Source organism: Physeter macrocephalus, chromosome 15 (genome assembly GCF_002837175.3).
Source record: "Physeter macrocephalus isolate SW-GA chromosome 15, ASM283717v5, whole genome shotgun sequence".
Lineage (NCBI taxonomy): Eukaryota > Metazoa > Chordata > Mammalia > Artiodactyla > Physeteridae > Physeter > Physeter macrocephalus.
The window spans coordinates 37765282-37785451 of NC_041228.1; the positions used below are offsets into that span (position 1 = coordinate 37765282).

Consider the following 20170-nt stretch of genomic DNA (forward strand, 5'->3'; position numbering starts at 1 on the left):
CTCTCACTGTTGTGGCCTCTCCCGTTGCGGAGCACAGGCTCCGGATGCGCAGGCTCAGCGGCCATGGCTCACGGGCCCAGCCGCTCCGCGGTATGTGGGATCTTCCCGGACCGGGGCCCGAACCCGTGTCCCCTGCATCGGCAGGCGGACCCTCAACCACTGCGCCACCAGGGAAGCCCTATATGAAAGCAATTTAGAATGCAGTGACACAGTGATATGAATACTTGATATTTCCTATTGTATGTTTCTGTCAATTTTGTGGAATCAACAAGTGTTCACTGAGCTCCTGCTATTGTATGCAAGTCATTGGGGAGATTACTGAATGTAGTATGTCCCTTAAGAAACATAAATGTTGCTTATATAAAAATATAACATGGCAGTGGCTATAGTATTTTAAAATATATCAGTTTTTAAAAAAAATCAGTGGCCAATAATCTGTTTCTGAAAGGTATTGATAGTATGTTAGTAAATAAAATAACCTATTTTATGAACCTGTTTTATCTGTAAATCACAAATTAATGGAATTTGTTCTAGCCTTTTGCCTTTGGTGCCCTCTTGTGGATTTTTTATAAACTGCTTGTAACAACACAGTTTTTAAAGGTGTTATTTTTGTTTTAAAATATTTGATTTTATAATCTTTTTATTTTGTTAATCCTTTGACAGGCTTTTGGCTGTGAGAGAAAAAGGAGAAGTCATGGTTAAGGTTGCTTTTACTTTTTAAATTTACTCTCTTGTATATCAGTATTGTTCACAGGGGATGTAAGATAATCTTTTGTTTGGAAGCTTTTAATATAATGCCAGGAACTTGTACAGTCTTGCATCATGGAGCCTCTGAAGTGCTGCCCACACCCTTCTCACCATTTAGGTTTGTTGTACTGATGAACAAGTCGTTAATGACTTTCAGAGATCGTGAAGGCTTTGATGTAACTTTAAAACATGCCCATGAGCGTGCAGAAAGTTAGGATGCATGAAGGCAGACGTTTCTGTCTGTTAAAGATAGGTATGTCAAAGACAGCAGCTGTATAAAGCTCTTCTGCTGCTTTTGCAGTGAAGTAGAAGGAACTCCTACTTATATCGGTGGGAAGGAAGTTCATTCTTTGTACAGATTTCCAGGTACTGTAAGTCTTAGTAATATTTAATTGGTGAATATCAATATATTACTTTTTTCAACCTGTCAGACATTGAAATAGTGCTTAAGGATGGCAGTTGGAAGGGGAATATTTCTGATGTTTTCTCAGTAGTTCTTAGCTCAGTTGGGTTGAATATGGTACTGAATGCGACCAGAGTTAACCAGTTGATTCTACTGTGGGCTCTTTCACTTGTAGCACAGAAACAGTAGACACTGCAGATGTATTGAGAACAGAGGCAATGGATAAGTGCCATCCTTTACCATATTTGGAAGTGGAATTTAAAGATAATGAATGCTCTGTTGGGTCACATCAGTAGTTTCACCTTGCTGTAGTAGAGAGTGCCTTTAGTTTCATGGTACACAGGGCTCTTCCATGATGTGAGGCATACAAGCAAATGTACAATAGTTCCCTTTGATTTTTGCCTTTTCTAACTCAAGAATGATTAAAATTTATTTACTGACACAGGTTAGCATGTGAGCACAACCACCAAGACCTGATTTAGTTCTGCATGGGGAGAAAAGTAAAACCTGCCACAGGTTTCCCCAATTTTATGCTCATTTCCTTGAAGTTGCACTGCACATGCCATGTTGATTTCTTTTTTTAAAAAAATAATTTCTTTTTTTAAAATTATATATTTTATTTTATTTATTTATTTGGCTGCATTGGGTCTTAGTTGAGGCACGTGGGGTCTGTTGTGGCATGCGGGATCCTTCATTGTGGGGCGTGGGCTTCTCTCTAGTTGTGGCGCACACAGCACACAGGCTCAGTTGTTGCGGCATGTGGGCTCTAGAGCGCACGGGCATGTGGGATCTTAGTTCCCGGATCAGGGATCAAACCCGTGTCCCCTGCGTTGGAAGGTGGATTCTTAACTGCTGGACCATGTTGACTTCTTATTTGACTCTTTCCCCACAAATTAATCATTAGAATTCAGTGCCTTTATCGTGTGCTAAAGTGGCAAATTCCATTAAGTCATTTTTTGGTTGTCAATAACTGGCATTATCTATTTTATTTTCTGTCTTCATCTACTCAGATTAGAATCTTTTACAGTTTTCTCTTTAGAGTCAGTTTGGCCTCTTTAGGTCCAGAATACTGTAGTTACTTTTGATTCATTGTATTTGATATCCAGAAAGTTTCTAGAATATGTTGTTTCTTCTTTCATGATTTCTTTTAGATTGGACTTGTCATGTAAACTGGTTTGTATAGGACCTTTTCAGTGCAGACTCTAATCATCTCAAATCTAGATTTCAGTAATAACCTTCTGATTCCAGGCTGTCTTTCTTCAGTCTCCTTCTCCAGTTCACCCCTTAGTTTGCAAGGTTCCCATCACTCTGCCAAGCAGCGCATGCTGGCTCCCAGTGTTTAAAGCACTCTGTAACCTGTAGGCCATTCCTTAATGCAGCCCAACTCACTTAACGCTTTCCCTTCCAGCCATAATATTTCTACCTTTGTGCTTGTTTTTCCCAATCTAGGGTGCCACTGTCTACTGTTTCCTAATTTTGGTCCTAGAAATTTTTATCTTAGAAAGATCCAGCTGTCTAAGGGGAGTAATTTAATTCTAAGGAGCAAGTGAGTCTTAATTCTTTTTTTTTTTTTTCCATCCTTCTTGGCAGCTTGTTTATTCATTGTTTGTCTTTTTGTAAGCTCAAGTTTAGTTGAATTTTGTCTCTGAGAATGATGTGAGTTCTGGGTTGAAGGTTGAGTATGAGTCCCTTTAGGGTGGATTTTAATTTGTTTTCATCAGGCACCCGGGGTGCTTCCATACTGAGACTGCATTCGGCTGATTTCTCAGCATGGGGTTCCCCAGACCATGTGGGTAATGTTAGAAAACCCAAACCCATGTCTGTGCATCCTGAAGGGAAAACCCCCCACCATCCATTCCTCCTCTTTACCTATAGCCCAGGTGAGGCAGACAAGTTTATATGTCATCTCCCTTACCTGTGAGTACGTTTTTTCTTGTCTGTCCTTTCACTGAGGATGTAGACTTTCAAGATTCCCAATTTTATGTAAGAGTTTCAGTTCTACTTTGGAGAGAACCCAAAGACTCTTGCCTTCCTTTATCCATTAAAATGGATAACCCATCACCATCTCACCCCCATCATCACATGCCCCTATGGCAGCCCTAAGGTCAGATTTAGCTTATTCTCACTCTAGTTCCTAGTTGTTTGGGGCTTTTGGAGATTTCCTTTACTATCTTGAAAGCTCAGTTTTGTATTTGTAGTATGTTTTGTTACATTATTCTTTGCTGTCAGTGCCATCCCTGATTAGCGCCTCTAAAACGTTTTACAGATATCCAGACCACTATAATATTGCAACTTTTTGTATAATTGGTTCACTTATGTGTCTTAAACATTCATTTTTTTCCTGAAAAATAAATTTTTTCATGCCGTAGTAGAATGCATACCCAATAGGAGTGTCTAATTGAATCAGTGTCACTAAGATCACTGTTCTGTATTGATAAGGTAGTTATGTAATTTTATAGGTAATAAAGAAGTATTTAATATCATTTCAGGAAGAGAAAATAATTAGAATATTTCAAATTAAAAAGACACCTATTTATCTAAGAATAGTCTATCTCATTAATGTTAGAAATGACAAATGCTTTCTAAAATGTTTGTGTTAATATCCTTTAAATCAATCAGATAGTAGCTGAATATTTAGAAAATCCTTTAAGGTGGTAGATATTGCAAATGTAAAGATACCTAGTGCAAAGGCTCTGATTATTTCTCAGACTGTTATAGCATAAATCTGTCTTAGCAGTGGAGTAGGATTTCCTAATGATGTTTTCAAATATTTGTATTCCATGTGGATTTTATGATTCATAACCTGGATTATCGTCAGTACTCTGTTTTGCATTCCTGGCACATGATGACCACTGATTGAAAATGCTATTGTATTCCTTACTGGAATTGGCCGCTTTCTACAGTGGGGAAGCATCTGCTCTGCAGACCTTTTTCTATAAAGTATCAACATGTTTTTCTTCTGCTTTTCTCTTGTAAGGAGTAACAGAGTATATATAAATGAAGTATAACTTTGGAAAAACATTATAAATAACTGTTTTATTCTGAAAACGTTAAAGCATCAAATGGAAATTTTAACAATCATCTAAAATATTAAGAATAATTTGAGATAATGATTTAAAAAAGTAAAAAGTGTTACTGAAAAGTTTTCAACACCGTCACCAAATTTTTAGTGTTTGATTTGCTAATTTCATAAAAAAGAACTTCTCATTCCTTCCATACTTTAGTAATTACTGTTTGGATGCCACCCTCTCATTAGTGAATTGAGTGCTCATTATTTTTTTCATTACTGTTTTTTTTTACTGTCAATTTGTAAATTGGTTTAGCATCCTTTAGCAAAGTGACTATGTAAGTGAAAATAATATGCAGTGAAAACGATCCCTTCCAAACTCGATTTAGTGTTTTTATAATTTTATAGATTAAGCCGGTTATGTGCATCCGGAGGTGCAAGCTTCATTATCCCAGCATAGATTCAAGTCTAATATAGAATACAGGAAAATTTTAAAGTATTATTTCACACCAACCAGATGTTATGTTTCTTGTTAAATTTAACAGTCACAGCACTGAATCTTATAAGGATAAGAGATAAATGACTCACACATATAAAAACAGATTTAGTGTTTTGGGAATTAACTGGTTTGCAACCACGATAAAATAAGGTATTAAACTAGCAGTAGATTTTTAAAAAGAACTGATAGAAAATCAACTTTTTTCCTCCCTCCTGAGTGGAGTCTACTGAAAAGAGTAAAACCTTTTTTATTAGCTTTTTGACCAAGTGCAAATTAGTTTACTTATGTGTATGTCAGTTTCTTCATCTCTTAACTTAGCAAAATGAAACATGCTCTAGCTAACTTGTAATATAAATTAGAGTTGAGAAATAATTTAAAATTTAGAAGCCTTATACAATTGGAAGTTAGATATTGGGCTTTAGAATCAAACAACCTGGTTAGAATCCCTGCCCTTCCACTTATCTGTTATATGACCTTGGACAAATTATTAAACCCATTTGAACTGCAGGTTCATCATTTACACAACGGGGACAATAATATCTCACAGAATTAATAAAAGGATTAAATAGGAGTGACCTACAAAAAGTCCTTAGTATAGTGCTTCTAACTCATTGATGATAACTATTTTATCATTATTCGATAAGTGATCAATTGAATAATTCTAATTAACAGTTTTATTTTCCCTCCCCAAGTTTCTTTAATAACCATTCTATGTTTTAAATAATTAGTTGGTTTAAATAAAGTTCTACAATAGAACCTTGCATAACATTCTGTGCTTTAGCACTAACTCATAATGAGGACTTTAACATTAATATAATAGATTATGTAATGAGAACGAGACTTTGTACTGGATACCAGGAATATAACTGTTAACAAGATCTGGTTACTGTCCTTATAATAGCTTTTAGAGTCTGTTTAATAGATTTGGACAAGTCAAGTGTACAGACGATTAGAGTATCGTGTAATAAATGTATGATAGGCATAAGCACAAGGTGCTATAGCAATACAAAAGTATGACACCTAATTCAGTCTCGGGGTGTCTAAGCTGAGAAGGGATGTCTAAGTGTAGTTCTGTTGTAAAAAGAAGTTGTAATATAAAGCACCCCCACTTGTGTATATATATTAAATGTTATAGTCTTCTCATCCTTTAAGACCTAATTTAAGGGCAGTGTCCTCTGTGAGGCTTTCTTCATTTGACAGAGGTGGAGTCAGAGGCTGTACTTTTGGTACTCCCATTGTACTTTGCCAACACTTTCCTTACAGCGTTTAACAAATTGCCTTGTAATTTATTGTTCACATGTCAGTTTCTCTTAGACTTCAGACTTCTTAAAAAAACAAAAATGGAGCAAAACCGTTTCTTATTCATCTTTGTATCTCCAATGGCTGGTTCACTCCTTGACATATTATAAGTTTACAATAAATGCTTGTTGAATGAATTCGGTAAAAATATTAATTGCTTCATTTATTAAGTAAATTTTTATCAAGTACCTAATATATGCCAGGTGTTCTAAGCATTGAGGGTTCATCTGTGAAAAAGAAGGTTTCTTTGCCTTTATCAAACTTATACTGGTAGAAAAACCAGGTACAGGCTATGAAGAATATAGAAGGATAAAAGATTGATGGGGACTTCGATTTTGGATTGGTGGTCAGAAAAAGCATCTCTAAGGAGGTAACATCTAAGTGGAGATCTGAGTTAAGCAAAAAATAAAACTGTCTTAAAGAAGAGCATTCTAGGGGCTTCCCTGGTGGCACAGTGGTCGAGAATCCGCCTGCCAATGCAGGGGACACGGGTTCGTGCCCCGGTCCGGGAGGATCCCACATGCCGCGGAGCGGCTGGGCCCGTGAGCCATGGCCGCTGAGCCTGCGCGTCCGGAGCCTGTGCTCCGCAACGGGAGAGGCCACAGCAGAGGGAGGCCCGCATACCAAAAAAAAAAAAAAAAAAAAAAAAAAAAAGAGCATTCTAGGCTGAGAGAACAGCCAATTTAAAAGCCCAAGGAGGAACATGCTTAGAATGCACAAGAAATAGCAAAGGAGGCCAGCCTGGCTGGAACTTGGTGAGTGAGAAGGAATGTGATAGGAGATAGGATTGGCAGATGTTACTGGGCCAGATCACATTTGGCCATGATAAAGATTTGGGGCTTTAATGTAAGTGTGATGGGAAGCCAAACGCAGGGTTTTGAGCAGGAGCGTACATGATGTGATCTGTCTTTTGAAAGGATCCATCTGCCTCTTATGTGGGAGACTAACGGGGGCAAGAGGGGCAACAGTGAAAACTGCTAGGAGGCTGCTCTAATAGTCCAAGGAAAGACAGTGGCTGTGACTAGGATGGACCAAGTAATTTGTATGGGACTCTTTGGGCATAGGAGCTGGTGACATAAGCTGTTAAAACTGTAAACCTGCACCTCTAACTTAAGCATTCAAGTAGATCAAAATTTAAATATAAGTAAGGTATATGTACTTGGTGGGATAATGGGTTAAGAAATAAAGGAATTAGTTTCTTAGTCCCAGCTCCACTTTTAAGTAGGTGTGTGACCTTGGGGAAGTCTCTTCCTTTCTGTGGGCCTCGGGTTTTTATGTATAAAATGAGGGGTTGAAAAAAATAAAATAAAATAAAATAAAATGAGGGGTTGAATTATTAAAGGTTCATGATTTTATAATTCTGTGATAAAGTAAATATATAAATGAATGCTTACTGTGTGTGGACTACTGAATGAAACACTTTAGTAGATTCAGAAGTACTATAAGGCACTCTTATCCATAGGTACTTACATTTATAAAAGATTTTATGAAACAGTTACAATATGAGATCATAATTTAAATGCAAAAGTGTGTAATGCAGGTTTTATAAATTCTAGAAGTTTGGAAAAGAGGATAATTAATAAAGACTGAATTTGCCATAAAGGTAATAGATACTTGATCTGGAACTAGATAGGATTTAATTAAAATGAATTAGAGAGGAAAGAGCATCCTGGGTAGAAAAGAAGATGTGATGTGAGCAAAGATGAAGTCTTTAATGAGCATATGGGTTTATGGCAGCTGGAGACTCAGTTGAGGTCAGCCTGACTCTATTGAATGATATGTGAACAATGGGAAAATAGGATCGGCCATATAAAATAAGATAACATAGAGGACATTAAAATCTAGGCAGCTTTGTTTAGCTTTCAATGCAGGCAAGAACTGGGAGCCATTATAGATTCTTCAGTAGAAGAATATTATGATGCAAGTAGTACTTATTCAAGAAAGATTGGCATAGTTATGTATACTTTGAAGAAGGGGTGAAACTACCTTATTCCTAGTAGCATGCAAGTATTTTACATACCTTTTCTCATTTAACCATCATAACACCAATGAAAGAAACTAAAGTTCAGAGAGTTTAAATAGGTTCCCTAAAGGTCTTAAGGCTACTAAGTGAGTTGAGCCAGGACTTGAACTAACATCTGCCTGATTCTAGGAGGTCAGGGTGCTCTTCCTGCAGTAACTCAGGCATGAGGTAAGGAGGAATATACTCAGTAGCAGTGGGAATGGAAAAGAAGAGATGGAGCTGAGAGAGAATTTTTTGAAGAAGAACTTGTTGACTGATAGTATATAGGATATGAAAGAAAATAACCCCAAAAAGACATTGCAGTTTTACCTCAGTTAGCTAATGAAGATGAGTGTGCTTTGTAGTGGTTATTGTAGGGGATGGAGGCAGACTGGAGGGGCCAAGGAGATGGATGAAATGATCTCGTTTGAGAATGTTGAGTTTTAAACATCATTAAGCATTTAAGTAGTAAGTGAAGTCAGAAAGATGTCAGGATTTGGGAGTCCTCAATATATTAGATAGTTGAATGCATAAGAATGAAGAAGTCTTCTAAAAGAAGATAAGCTCATGAAAGAAGAGCAGGAGACTTTGAGATATAATGCTGAATTTATCCTGTAGGTTGAGGATGAGGAGGGCTGTCAAACAGCTGAGAACAACATGGATGTTCCTGTTCTCCAATATTTGCATTTTGACCTCTGTCAGAACTTAGGTTTTGTTTGTTTGTTTCTACTTAAAGTGGAATAGATATAAATTAATTTCAGTACATGATCAAGTTTTTCCAAATAGCACATTGCTTGGTTTCTCAAACAGAATTTGTTAGTTTAGTTTTATGGCCCTATTCCAGTTTATCTTTTGGTGAACATTCTAAAGAGCATTTTTTGGTTCATACTTATATTACTGACTTGATTCTTCTGTGAATTTACATTTAAAAGCCAATGGCTAGGATATGACAACAAAAGCACAGGTGACAAAAGAGAAAAAATAGATAAATTGGAGTTCATCAAAATGAAAAGCTTTTGTGTATCAAAGAAACTATCAAGAGAGTGAAAAGACAACCTACAGAATGGAAATACTTGCAAATCATATATCTGATAAGCGATTAATATCCAGAACATAAAGTGAACTTCTTCAGCTCAACGACAACAAAAAACAATCTATAACAACAATGGGCAAAGGACTTGAATAGACATTTCTCCGAAGAAGATACACAAGTGGCCAATAAGCACATGAAAAGATGCTCAATATCACTAGTTATTAGGGAAATGCAAATCAAACCACAGTGATATACCACACATCCATTAGGATGTCTGTTCTCAAAAAGAAAAAAAAAAGGGAAAATAACAAGTGTTGGTGAGGATGTGGATAAGTTGGAACCCTGTACACTGCTGGAATATAAAATGGTGTGGCCAATGTGGAAAACATTTTGACAGTTCCCCCCAAAATTGAGAATTACCATTTGATATAAATTGCACTTCTTAGGCATACACCCAAAAGAATTGAAAGCAGGGACTCAAATACAGATCTTCCTTAAATTATGATGGGGTTACGTCCTGATAAGCTCATCTTTAGTTGAAAATATCGTTAAGTTGAAAATGTATTTAATACACCTAACCTACTGAAAAACATAGCTTAGTCTAGCCTACCTTAAATGTGCTCAGAACACTTAAATTAACCTACAGTTTGACAAAATCATCGAACACAAAGCCTATCTTATAATAGTGTGGAATCTCACGTAATTCCTTGAATACTATACTGAAAGTGAAACACAGAATGGTTGTATGGGTACAGAATTGTTGCAGATGTATGGGTTGTTTACATCCCTGATCACGTGGCTCACGGAGCTGCAGCTTGCTGCTGTTGCCCAGCATCATGAGAGTATCGTACTGCATATTGCTAGCCCAGGAAAAGTTCAAAATTCAAAGTACGGTTTCTACTGAATGTGTATCTCGTTTGTACTGTTGTAACGTTGAAAAATCCTAAGTCGGACCATCATAAGTCGGGGACCATCTATCTGTAGATACTTATATACCAGTGTTCAGAACATTATTCATAATAACCAAAAAGTGTAAACACCTTAATGTCCATTAACAAATGAATGGGTAAACAAAAGGGGTGTGTGTGTGTGTGTGTGTGTGTGTGTGTGTGTGTACATGCAATGGAATATCATTCAGTCTTAAAAAGGAATGAGATTCTGACATCTGGTACAACACGGATGAACCTTGAAAACATGCTAAGTGAAATAAGCCAGACACAAAAGATGCAAAAGGCACGCTTCTACTTTTATGAGGTACCTAGAATAGGTGAGTTCATAGTAACAGAAAGTAGAATAGAGGTTACCAGGGATTGGGTGAAGGAAGTAATAAGGAGTTAGTTTTTGATGGGTACAGAATTTCTGTTTGAGATAATGAAAAATTTCTCGAAAAGGGTATTGATGATAATTGGACAACACTGTGAATGTACTTAATGCCACAGAACTGTGCCCTGAAAAATGATTTAAATGGTAAATTTTATGTTATGTATATTTATCATAATTTTTAAAAAGCTAGTGGCTTTTGTACAAAGTTATAAACATTATTAAAGCTGTTATAATAGTGCCAACATGTTCTGTCTTTAATGTGCTCTCTTTTGTTTGTTTATTTTGTTATATATTCTTTGTTAATAATCTTCCTGTCTTAATCCTTATTTTAAGAACAACTAGCAGCCTGCTATTTCATCAAACAATTTCTGTTGCTTGAGCTTTAATTACCTAAAGCTTTAGGTTATTTTGGATAACTTTTGGGTCTTATGATAACACTGTATTTATGTCCTTACATTAAAATTAGTAGTGATAGTAGTATTTTTCATTATTAAAATGTAATATGTTCATAGTATTGTAAGATATCCATCTATGTTAGAAAAGTCTTCCTTCACTGCGGTGTTTTGTTTGCAGGATGAAGATGAGCTGGATTCCCACACCATGGTGAAGACTAGCTCGGAAAGCGTGGGCACCATGAGGGCCACAAGCACGATGAGTGAAGGCGCCCAGACCATGATTGAACATAATAGCACAATGTTAGAATCTGACTTGGGGACCATGGTTATAAACAGTGAGGATGAGGAAGAAGAAGATGGAACTATGAAAAGTATGTGGCTTTTTTTCCCATTGAATATTAATTTTCTGTTTTGAGAGTATACTTCTGTAGAAACCAGGATAGTTCTGTGTTGCTTGTTATAGCCAGTTGTGGAAAATTTTATTTCTTGGCTTTATTTAACAGTGAAAGGAATATGGCACAAGTGAATTCTCAAAAATTCTTTTAATATAGCAGAAAGTAGCACATCTTTAACTTAGTGTTATGGAACTCTTTTCTGTTGAAGGATGCTAACCCATAATTTAATTTGTAAAGTATTTTTTGAGATAAAAAGATAGCGTTCCTAACATTTACTTTTCCAATTAAAAACGTGAACCTAAAATTCTGTTCCAAATAGTACAACATAATATTATTTCATGTTGTCTAAGTTATCAGTTAAGCTGCAGTGACAGAGGGAAGCAAGACAAGGGAAGAAATAAGGGCTAAAGTGGGAAAAGAAGAAACGCTAGAAAGAAGAATCAGGAGACAGGGATACTCATGCAGAAAATTCAGTTCAGTGCATGTTTACTGCTGCTTGTCGTGTGCTAGGCACAGTGCCAGGGGCGCTGCAGGGCTGAAATGACGATTAAGGCATTCTCTCTGATCTCCGTGGCTTACAGAGTGATGAAGACAGAGATACTTTCACAGGCTAGCATTTCTTTTTGTATAAGTATGGCTCTTTAAGATTGCAGTTAACAATGAAGGACATTGTGATTTTTCAGTTATAGGCAAAAGCAGATTAATTACCTCCTGATACCTACTGACCTTTTTCTTCCCCCTACCACTCTAGTCATGTATGGTCAATGTCAAAGTCTCAGCACAAAGCTGTTTTTCACTACACAGAGCTACTTCTCCACGGCACAAAAGCAGTAATACATGACTTCTTGCATTGTAGAGCCTAGAAAGTTATAAAGAGTCAAGTGATTTGCTGATAGGGTAAAATGGATATAGGTAGGAATTTCCTCTCTGACAGTTTTGTTTTCTTTTTGCCTACCCCTTTCTTTATGCTACTCCCCCTGTGAGTCTGCTTGATAAGTCTTACCTCATAGCTTCAAGTCATTTGGCTCACTGCCGTTGCTTTCTTCACATTTCTTAGTATACATAGCCCATTATGGTTGTATACTTTGAAAGAGAGGGCCACGAAGCACAAGGTGAAAACAGATTGCCACATAGTTAATCCTGGGTGGGAAGGGGGAGAGGGATGTGAATTTTTTTTATCTCCCACGCTGATAGGTTTCTTGAGCCTTTGCCCTGAAAAGCAGTCTAAGACTTGGATTCCTAGGTGGGCATATTACTAGAATAGGGCTTCTGCATCCGTAACATGCTCACCCAACTACATTGAATGGTCTTGTGGCCTCCAAAGCTGGCTAGTGTTAGGGTACAAGTCATATGCCTTGCAGATCAGAAAGACAGGTAAGATCATTTACAACACATTTCCCATCAGCATGTAGCATCATTTTTCCGCAGCTGATAAAATTCTTTTAGTCAAGTTTTATGATTCTTAACAGACCAGTTAGAAGATCACTGAGTGCTTTGTTCTATCTTTAGAGAGCTACTGAGTTTCCTATGAAACTACATAAACAACTTTTTCCATGTAGTCAATATAGTTGAACATCAGCATTTAAACAGTGGTTTAAAAATGAGTATTTATGGAATCGAATTCATGTTAGATTGTTATATTTCAAGGAAGAGATATGTGATAATGATTTATCAGACCTCATGCTTTAAAATTATAGCACAGATTTCCACATATTTCATGTAATGACTTTCAGCTTTGACAGCCACAAAAATTGTTCAATTTATGTCATAATTTTATGTCCTAAGTATGATTTTTTTGGTCACAGAGATTTTATTGAAAGCTCATTTTTAGAATGAGCAGATAGTGGTTTATATAGTTGTTTTATATGCTTTATTTATTTTATTTTTATTTTTCTAATTATTTTTTATTGGACTATAGTTGCTTTACAATGTTGTGTTAGCTTCTACTGCACAGCAAAATGAATCAGCCATACATATACATATATCCTCTCCATTTAGGACCCTACAGTGCATTAAGTAGAGTTCCCTGTGGTTGTTTTATATGCTTTAGCAAGTTTTAAATCCCATGAGACAACTTCCCTTGTATTTTAAGTTTTCACCATTTAGACATCATTCTGTTATTATGTGGAACTTCCATGTTCCCAAAAATCGAACCAAGTGATGTTAGTGTAACCCCCCAGGTTTTGTCATACCGTAGTATAACAATAGTATAGAGTGTAAAGAAGTTATTGAGGCAGAACTTACTTTCTGTGAAACCACATAATTACTTTTAGTTTTAGTTTTGTGTTTCCTCATGATCTAAATCTTCCTTAAAACGTCTTAGATGCGTTGGTATGAGCTCTTAGGTTATGTTACATTAGTGGAAGCCCCATTTGCTAATGTGTCTTTAGCGTTTTTCTTCCCTAAAAAGATTTTATATATTTTTTTGTTCCCTAAAAGATTATAGCATTATATTATTTTTAATTTTCTAAAATCTCTAGGATGTTATACGGTGTACTGAATATTCTGATTTCCATCACATTTTCCTTTGGAGTTTCAAAAGAGTTACCTGATTTAATATTCTTGTCAGTTTAAATTATGTTTGCATACTTTTTTATACCTTTATCTGTGAAGATAGAAATTACAGACCTGTTTTCCTTACCTCTGAAAAGTGTGGTGATTTAACTCTAGGAAGCAAAATTATTATTGTTTTTAAAAATTTATTTATTTATTTATTTTTTGGCTGCGTTGGGTCTTCTTTGCTGTGCACGGGCTTTCTCTAGTTGCGGCGAGCGGGGGCTGCTTTTTGTGGCGGTGTGCGGACTTCTCTTTTTTGTGGGGCACAGGCTCTAGGCACACAGAGCCTGGCTCGCGGGCTCAGTAGTTGTGGCTCGTGGGCTCTAGGGCACAGGTTCAGTAGTTGTGGTGCACGGGCTTAGTTGCTCTGCGGCATGTGGGATCTTCCTGGGCCAGGGCTCGAACCTGTGTCCCCTGCATTGGCTGGTGGATTCTTAACCACTGCGCCACCAGGGAAGTGCCTAGGAAGCAAAATTTTTAAAAGAGCTTTTGAAGGGAAATGGAGTAAAATGACAAGAAATATTTAAAATTTGATCTCTTTTTTAAAAAGTGGGCATAGACCTGGAGAGCATGTACAAAGAACTCTCCAAACTTATTTTCAGTGATGATGGCATTATTTTTACCATCTCTCTCCCACTCCGCCTCTTCCCATTCCCATTTCCCTGGGATCTCATTACCCATGTAATGTCCAGGCTTCAGCTTGGTAACCCAGGTCTTTCACAATCTGGCATCAGCCAATATTTACACATGGAACTCTACTTCCTTATATATTATACTTTATCCAGACTAGTCTAGGCCAGTTGGAATTATGAGGTATAAGCAGGTTGGTTGTCATTAAGGAAATCAACATTTAGGATCTTTTATCCTGAAGGAATAGATTAGGACCAGGTCAGGAATCCATTGTCATTAAATTGATGAGTTAGTAGAGATTATTTCTTTGTGGGTAACTCTGGAAGAGCAGTTGTTTCAGCAAAGAAAGAACTGGGGCCTTTTATCTTGTTCAGATCTGCTCTGTTTCTGTGGTGGAACTTTCTAGCCTTTCAGAGCTGGAACTGGATTGGTAGCTGTAGTTGCCCTAAGGGGAAACTATCTCTGTTAGTATTTAAGGAAGTGCCACACTCTCCAGTCAGGTTAGCAGCTCTGTTTCATGGTTTCAGCTAATCTCCATGTGCCCTCTCTGTCAGTTTGTCCTTCCAACAACTTGGGAAGCTGGAGCATCTGGAGAGCCCAGCCCTGCTTCCCTCGTGCAGTGAAGGAGACCTGATCTTCCTGGGACTGGGAGTGGAGATAGCCATCCAGCAGCTCTGGTCTCTTCCTTCACAGGGCAGACTCTTGCTCATACCTTTCTCTGCCTCCTCCAAGACCTTGCTCCATCTCTCTTTATCCAGTACGATAGCCAGAGAGGATCTATAGAGAATAATGATCTCCAAAATGAAGAGAATACCACAAACGTGAATATAAGACATTTGAATGGCAAGGTGAGGAAATGGTAAGGGAGCACTCAGCTGATTTGATATCTCCTGGCTAGGAGTATGATCAGTAATGTGTTGAGATAACTTGCAGGTGAGAGAACTGTATTCCACTGTTTGTGAAGTGTGATGTCTTTTTGAGAAAATGAGGAAAGTGCCATGTAAGCATGAAAGAGTTAATTTTTATTTATTTATTTATTTATTTATTGTTTTTAGAAAAGAGAATAAAAGGTAAATTTCTCAGGTTATAGCTATCATTAATTGTGTGTCTAGTATGGGCCAAACATTGTGCTTGGGACTTTGCATACATTATCTCATTAACTTCTCACAAGGACTTTGTAAAGTAACATTGTCACTATCATTTGCCACTAAGGAAACTGAGACTTGGGAATGTGAAGTGACTTGTCAAAGATTTCATAGCAAGTAAGTGGTGGACCCAATATACAGACCCAGGTTTGACCCCCAAATCACATCATTACTGTGGGCCGGTGAGCTTGACGTCCCCTTGGGCAGAAGTCTAGAACATTTGTGAGTCCTTTAGGAAAGGAGACCTGAATCATTATAAGTTAGCATAGGTTACTGGGAACAAATCATATCAGAATAATGTGATTTCCTTTTTTTATAGCATAGCTAAACCTCTAGATCAGAGAAACTGCTAGGTTTGGATATTGTGTTTTATGATTTGGGGAAAATATTTGACAAGATCTTTGATGATATCCTTGTAGGCACTATGTAGTATGACCTAGCTGATGGTTCTGTTACAAGGGTTGAACAGTTACACACTTATAGGCTTATATCAGTTGGGGTTTATTGGAGGACAGAAACTACTCTAGGCGTTTTAAAGATAAAAAGATTTAAGTCAGAGCTGTGGCTATTAACAAAACCAGTGGAAAGTTTAGAGGAGAGGGCTGTGTAGGCTAGACCTCCAGGAACGACTCCCACACTACCACAAAAGTGAGCCTTATAGAACTATTACTACTACAGTCAGGAAGGTACTGAATCCAGAGGCTGCCATTGGCACTACTGAGTTCAGTAATACAGATTGAGATCAATGCCTGTTGCTCTTCAGGGATTAGAAAGCCACCACTGAGACTGCAGCCACCTTTTAGCCCCTGTGAGTCTGGTGACTGGATGCTGGAATGCTGCTGTAAAAAAAAAAACCCTTGTCTGCATAGCTGTGCTGCCCAGAGGAAACAGCTGAGGTAGCAGGCTCATGGTCTCCTCCTCACTTCTTGCCTTCCCAGTTATGAGAAAGTACACTTACCTAGGACTCTAGGTGCAGGGTGTTCTAGGAAATGCAGCATTTACCTTTCTAGCCTGTACAATCAGAAGGCTCACCAGAGGCAATGGCAGTGGTTGCTAAATTTCAGTCAACTGTGGTGTTTAATAACAGATTGCTGTCAATGAAAAGATTTCTCATTGTGTGGCATAGGGCCTAGGTCTCAGCCCTAACTAGCTCAACATTGTTTTATAGAAATTTGGATGAAGCTATGGAATGAAAATCCATTAGAATTACAAATGACATGAGTGGAGGAAAAGAAAAGTACACTCTAAGGCAGAATCAGGAGCTTAAGAGGTCTCCTCAGGTTGGAGCAGTAGGCTTGATTTACAAGATAAACCCTGCTCTTGGCTCCAGCTAACTCACCTCACACGTGTACCTCATAGCAGTAGCCCCGTAGAGACGCTGGCTCTGCAGACCAGAGCAGGGCCTGTGCATCTCTATATAACAAAAAAAAACTAAAATATCAAAACAATAAAACGCTACAAGTACTTCTGAGGTGCAGCTAGGACTGATAACCACTTTTTAGAACAAAGAAATAAGCAGCTTTACTGTCAATACCTAGAACTCACCTGTTGTATTTAGGGAGGATGGAGACACAGTAGAGCACATTCAGCAGACAGTAAGCCAGATGGTGAAGTAGATGGAGACCATGTTATATTAAGAATGGGTAGACGGAGGGGGGACCTTCAAGATGGCGGAGGAGTAAGATGTGGAGATCACCTTCCTCCCCACAAATACATGAGAAATACAGCTACATGTGGAACAACTCCTACAGAACACTCCTGGATGCTGGCAGTAGACCTCAGACTTCCCAAAAGGTAAGAAACTCCCCACGTACCTGGGTAGGGCAAAAGAAAAAACAGAGACAAAGGAATAGGGATGGGACCTGCACTTCTGGGAGGGAGCTGTGAAGGAGGAAAAGTTTCCACATACTAGGAAGCCCCTTCACTGGTGGAGACGGGGGTTTGGGGAGAGCACAGCAACAGGGGTGCAGAGGGCAAAGCGGAGAGATTCCCGCACAGAGGATCGGTGCCGACCAGCACTCACCAGCCTGAGAGGCTTGTCTGCTCACCCGCCGGGGAGGGAGGGGGGCTGGGAGCTGAGGCTCGGGCTTCGGAGGTCAGATCCCAGGGAGAGGACTGCGGTTGGCTGCGAGAACACAGCCTGAAGGGGGCTAGCACACCACAGCTAGCCGGGAGGGAGTCCGGGAAAAGCTCTGGACCTGCCTAAGAGGCAAGAGACCATTATTTCAGGGTGCATGAGGAGAGGGGATTCCTTCCCTGTCAGCCCACAGAAGGCAGAGCGCCGCCTAAACGAGCTCCAGAGACGAGCGTGAGCCATGCCTATCAGCTCAGACAACAGAGAGGGCATGAAACGCCAACACTGCTGCTGCAGCCACCAAGAATCCTGTGTAAAAGCACAGGTCACTATCCACACGCCCCCGCCCCCTGGAGCCTGTGCAGCCCACCACTGCCAGGGTCCCATGATCCAGGGACAACTTCCCCAGGAGAACACATAGCACGCCTCAGGCTGTTGCAATGTCAGACTGGCCTCTGCTGCGGCAGGCTTGCCCTGCATTCCAATTATAATATACCATACCCCTCCCTCCCCACAGCCTAAATGAGCCAGAGTCCCCTAATCATCCGCTGCTTTAACCCCCGCCTGAGTGGGAACAGAAGCCTGAGGGCAACCTACATGCAGAGGCGGGGCCAAAACCAAAGCTGAACCCCAGGAGCTGTGCGAACAAAGAAGAGAAGGGGAAATCTCTCCATGCAGCCTCAGGAGCAGCGGATTAAATTGCCACAGTCAACTTGAGGTACCCTGCATCTGTGGAATACCTGAATAGACAATGAATCAACCCAGAATTGAGGCAGTGGACTTTGGGAGCAACTGTAGACTTGGGGGTTGCTGTCTGCGACTGACTGGTTTCTGATTTTTATGTTTATCTTAGTATAGTTTTTAGTGCCTGTTATCATTGGTTGATTTGTTTATTGGTTTGGCTGCTCTCTTCTTTTTTTGGTAACTTTTTAATTTTTTTTATTTTAATTATTCTATTTTATTTAATTTTTCTTTAAATTTTTTTTTGGTTCATTTTTTCTCTCTTCTCTTCTGAGCTGTGTGGCTGACAGGGTCTTGGTGCTCTGGCTGGATGTCAGGCCTGAGCCTCTGAGGTGAGAGAGCTGTTTTCAGGACATTGGACCACCAGAGAGCTCCCGGCTCCACGTAATATCATTCGGCAGGGGCTCGCCCAGATATCCGTTTCAACGCTAAGACCCAGCTCCACCCAATGGCCAGCAAGCTCCAGTGCTGGACGCCCCATGCCAAACAGCTAGCAAGACCGGAGCACAACCCCTCCCATTAGCAGAGAGGCAGCCTAAAATCACACTAAGTTCACAGACACCCCAAAACACACCACCAGACGCAGCCCTGCCCGCCAGAAAGACAGGATCCAGCCCCACCCACCAGAACACAGGGACCAGTCCCCTCCACCAGGAAGCCTACACAACCCACTTAACCAACCTTACCCACTGGGGGCAGACACCAAAAACAACGGGAACTACTAACCTGTAGCCTGCGAAACAGAGACCCCAAACACAGTAAGTAAGCAAAATGGGAAGACAGAGAAATACGCAGCAGACGAAGGAGCAAGGTAAAAACCCACACCAGACCAAACAAATGAAGAGGAAATACACAGTCTACCTGAAAAAGAATTCAGAGTAATGATAGTACAGATGATCCAAAATCTTGGAAATAGAATTTAGAAAATACAAGACACGTTTAACAAGGACCTAGAAGAACCAAAGAGCAAACAAACAATGATGAACAACACAGTAAATGAAATTAAAAATTCTCTAGAAGGAATCAATAGCAGAGAAACAGAGGCAGAAGAACGGATATGTGACCTGAAAGATAAAATAGTGGAAATAACTACTGCAGAGCAGAATAAAGAAAAAAGAATGAAAAGAATTGAGGACAGTCTCACAGACCTCTGGGACAACATTAAATACACCAACATTCAAATTATAGGGGTCCCAGAAGAAGAAAAGAAAAAGGATCTGAGAAAATATTTGAAGAGATTACAGTTGAAAACTTCCCTAACATAGGAAAGGAAAAATAGTGAATCAAGTCCAGTAAGCGTAGAGAGTCCCATACAGGATAAATCCAAGGAGAAACATGCCAAGGCACGTACTAATCAAACTATAAAAAATTAAATACAAAGAAAAAATATTAAAAGCAGCACGGGAAAAGCAACAAATAACATACAAGGGAATCCCCATAAGGTTAACAGCTGATCTTTCAGCAGAAACTCTGCAAGCCAGAAGGGAGTAGCAGGACATATTTAAAGTGATGAAAGGGAAAAACCTACAACCAAGATTACCCAGCAAGGATCTCATTCAGACTCGATGGAGAAATTAAAACCTTTAGAGACAAGCAAAAGCTAAGAGAATTCAGCACTCCCAAACCAGCATTACAACAAGTGCTAAAGTAACTTCTCTAGGCAGGAAACACAGGAGAAGGAAAAGACCTACAATAACAAACCCCAAACAATTAAGAAAATGGTAATAGGAACATACATATCGATAACTACCTTAAATGTAAATGGTTTAAATGGTCCCACCAAAAGACAGAGACTGGCTGAATGGCTCCAAAAACAAGACCCATGTATATACTGTCTACAAGAGACCCACTGCAGACCTAGGGACACATACATACTGAAAGTGAGGGGATGGAAAAAGATATTCCATGCAAATGGAAATCA

The 20170-nt window shown here is 39.0% G+C and overlaps 1 protein-coding gene across 5 annotated transcripts in view; it reads left to right on the forward strand.

The window, feature by feature from the left end:
• STK3 (serine/threonine kinase 3) overlaps nt 1-20170 on the forward strand; it is a 340768-nt gene that overhangs the window by 231755 nt on the left and 88843 nt on the right. For 3 of the 5 annotated variants that reach the window (XM_024115876.3, XM_028500781.2, XM_055091263.1), the window contains exon 9: nt 10887-11079. In XM_024115876.3, coding sequence (XP_023971644.1) covers nt 10887-11079 — 193 coding nt within the window. Of the gene's footprint in view, nt 1-10886; nt 11080-14982; nt 15138-20170 lie in introns of all 5 variants that reach the window. The other 2 variants (XM_028500780.2, XM_028500778.2) reach the window with 1 other exon arrangement.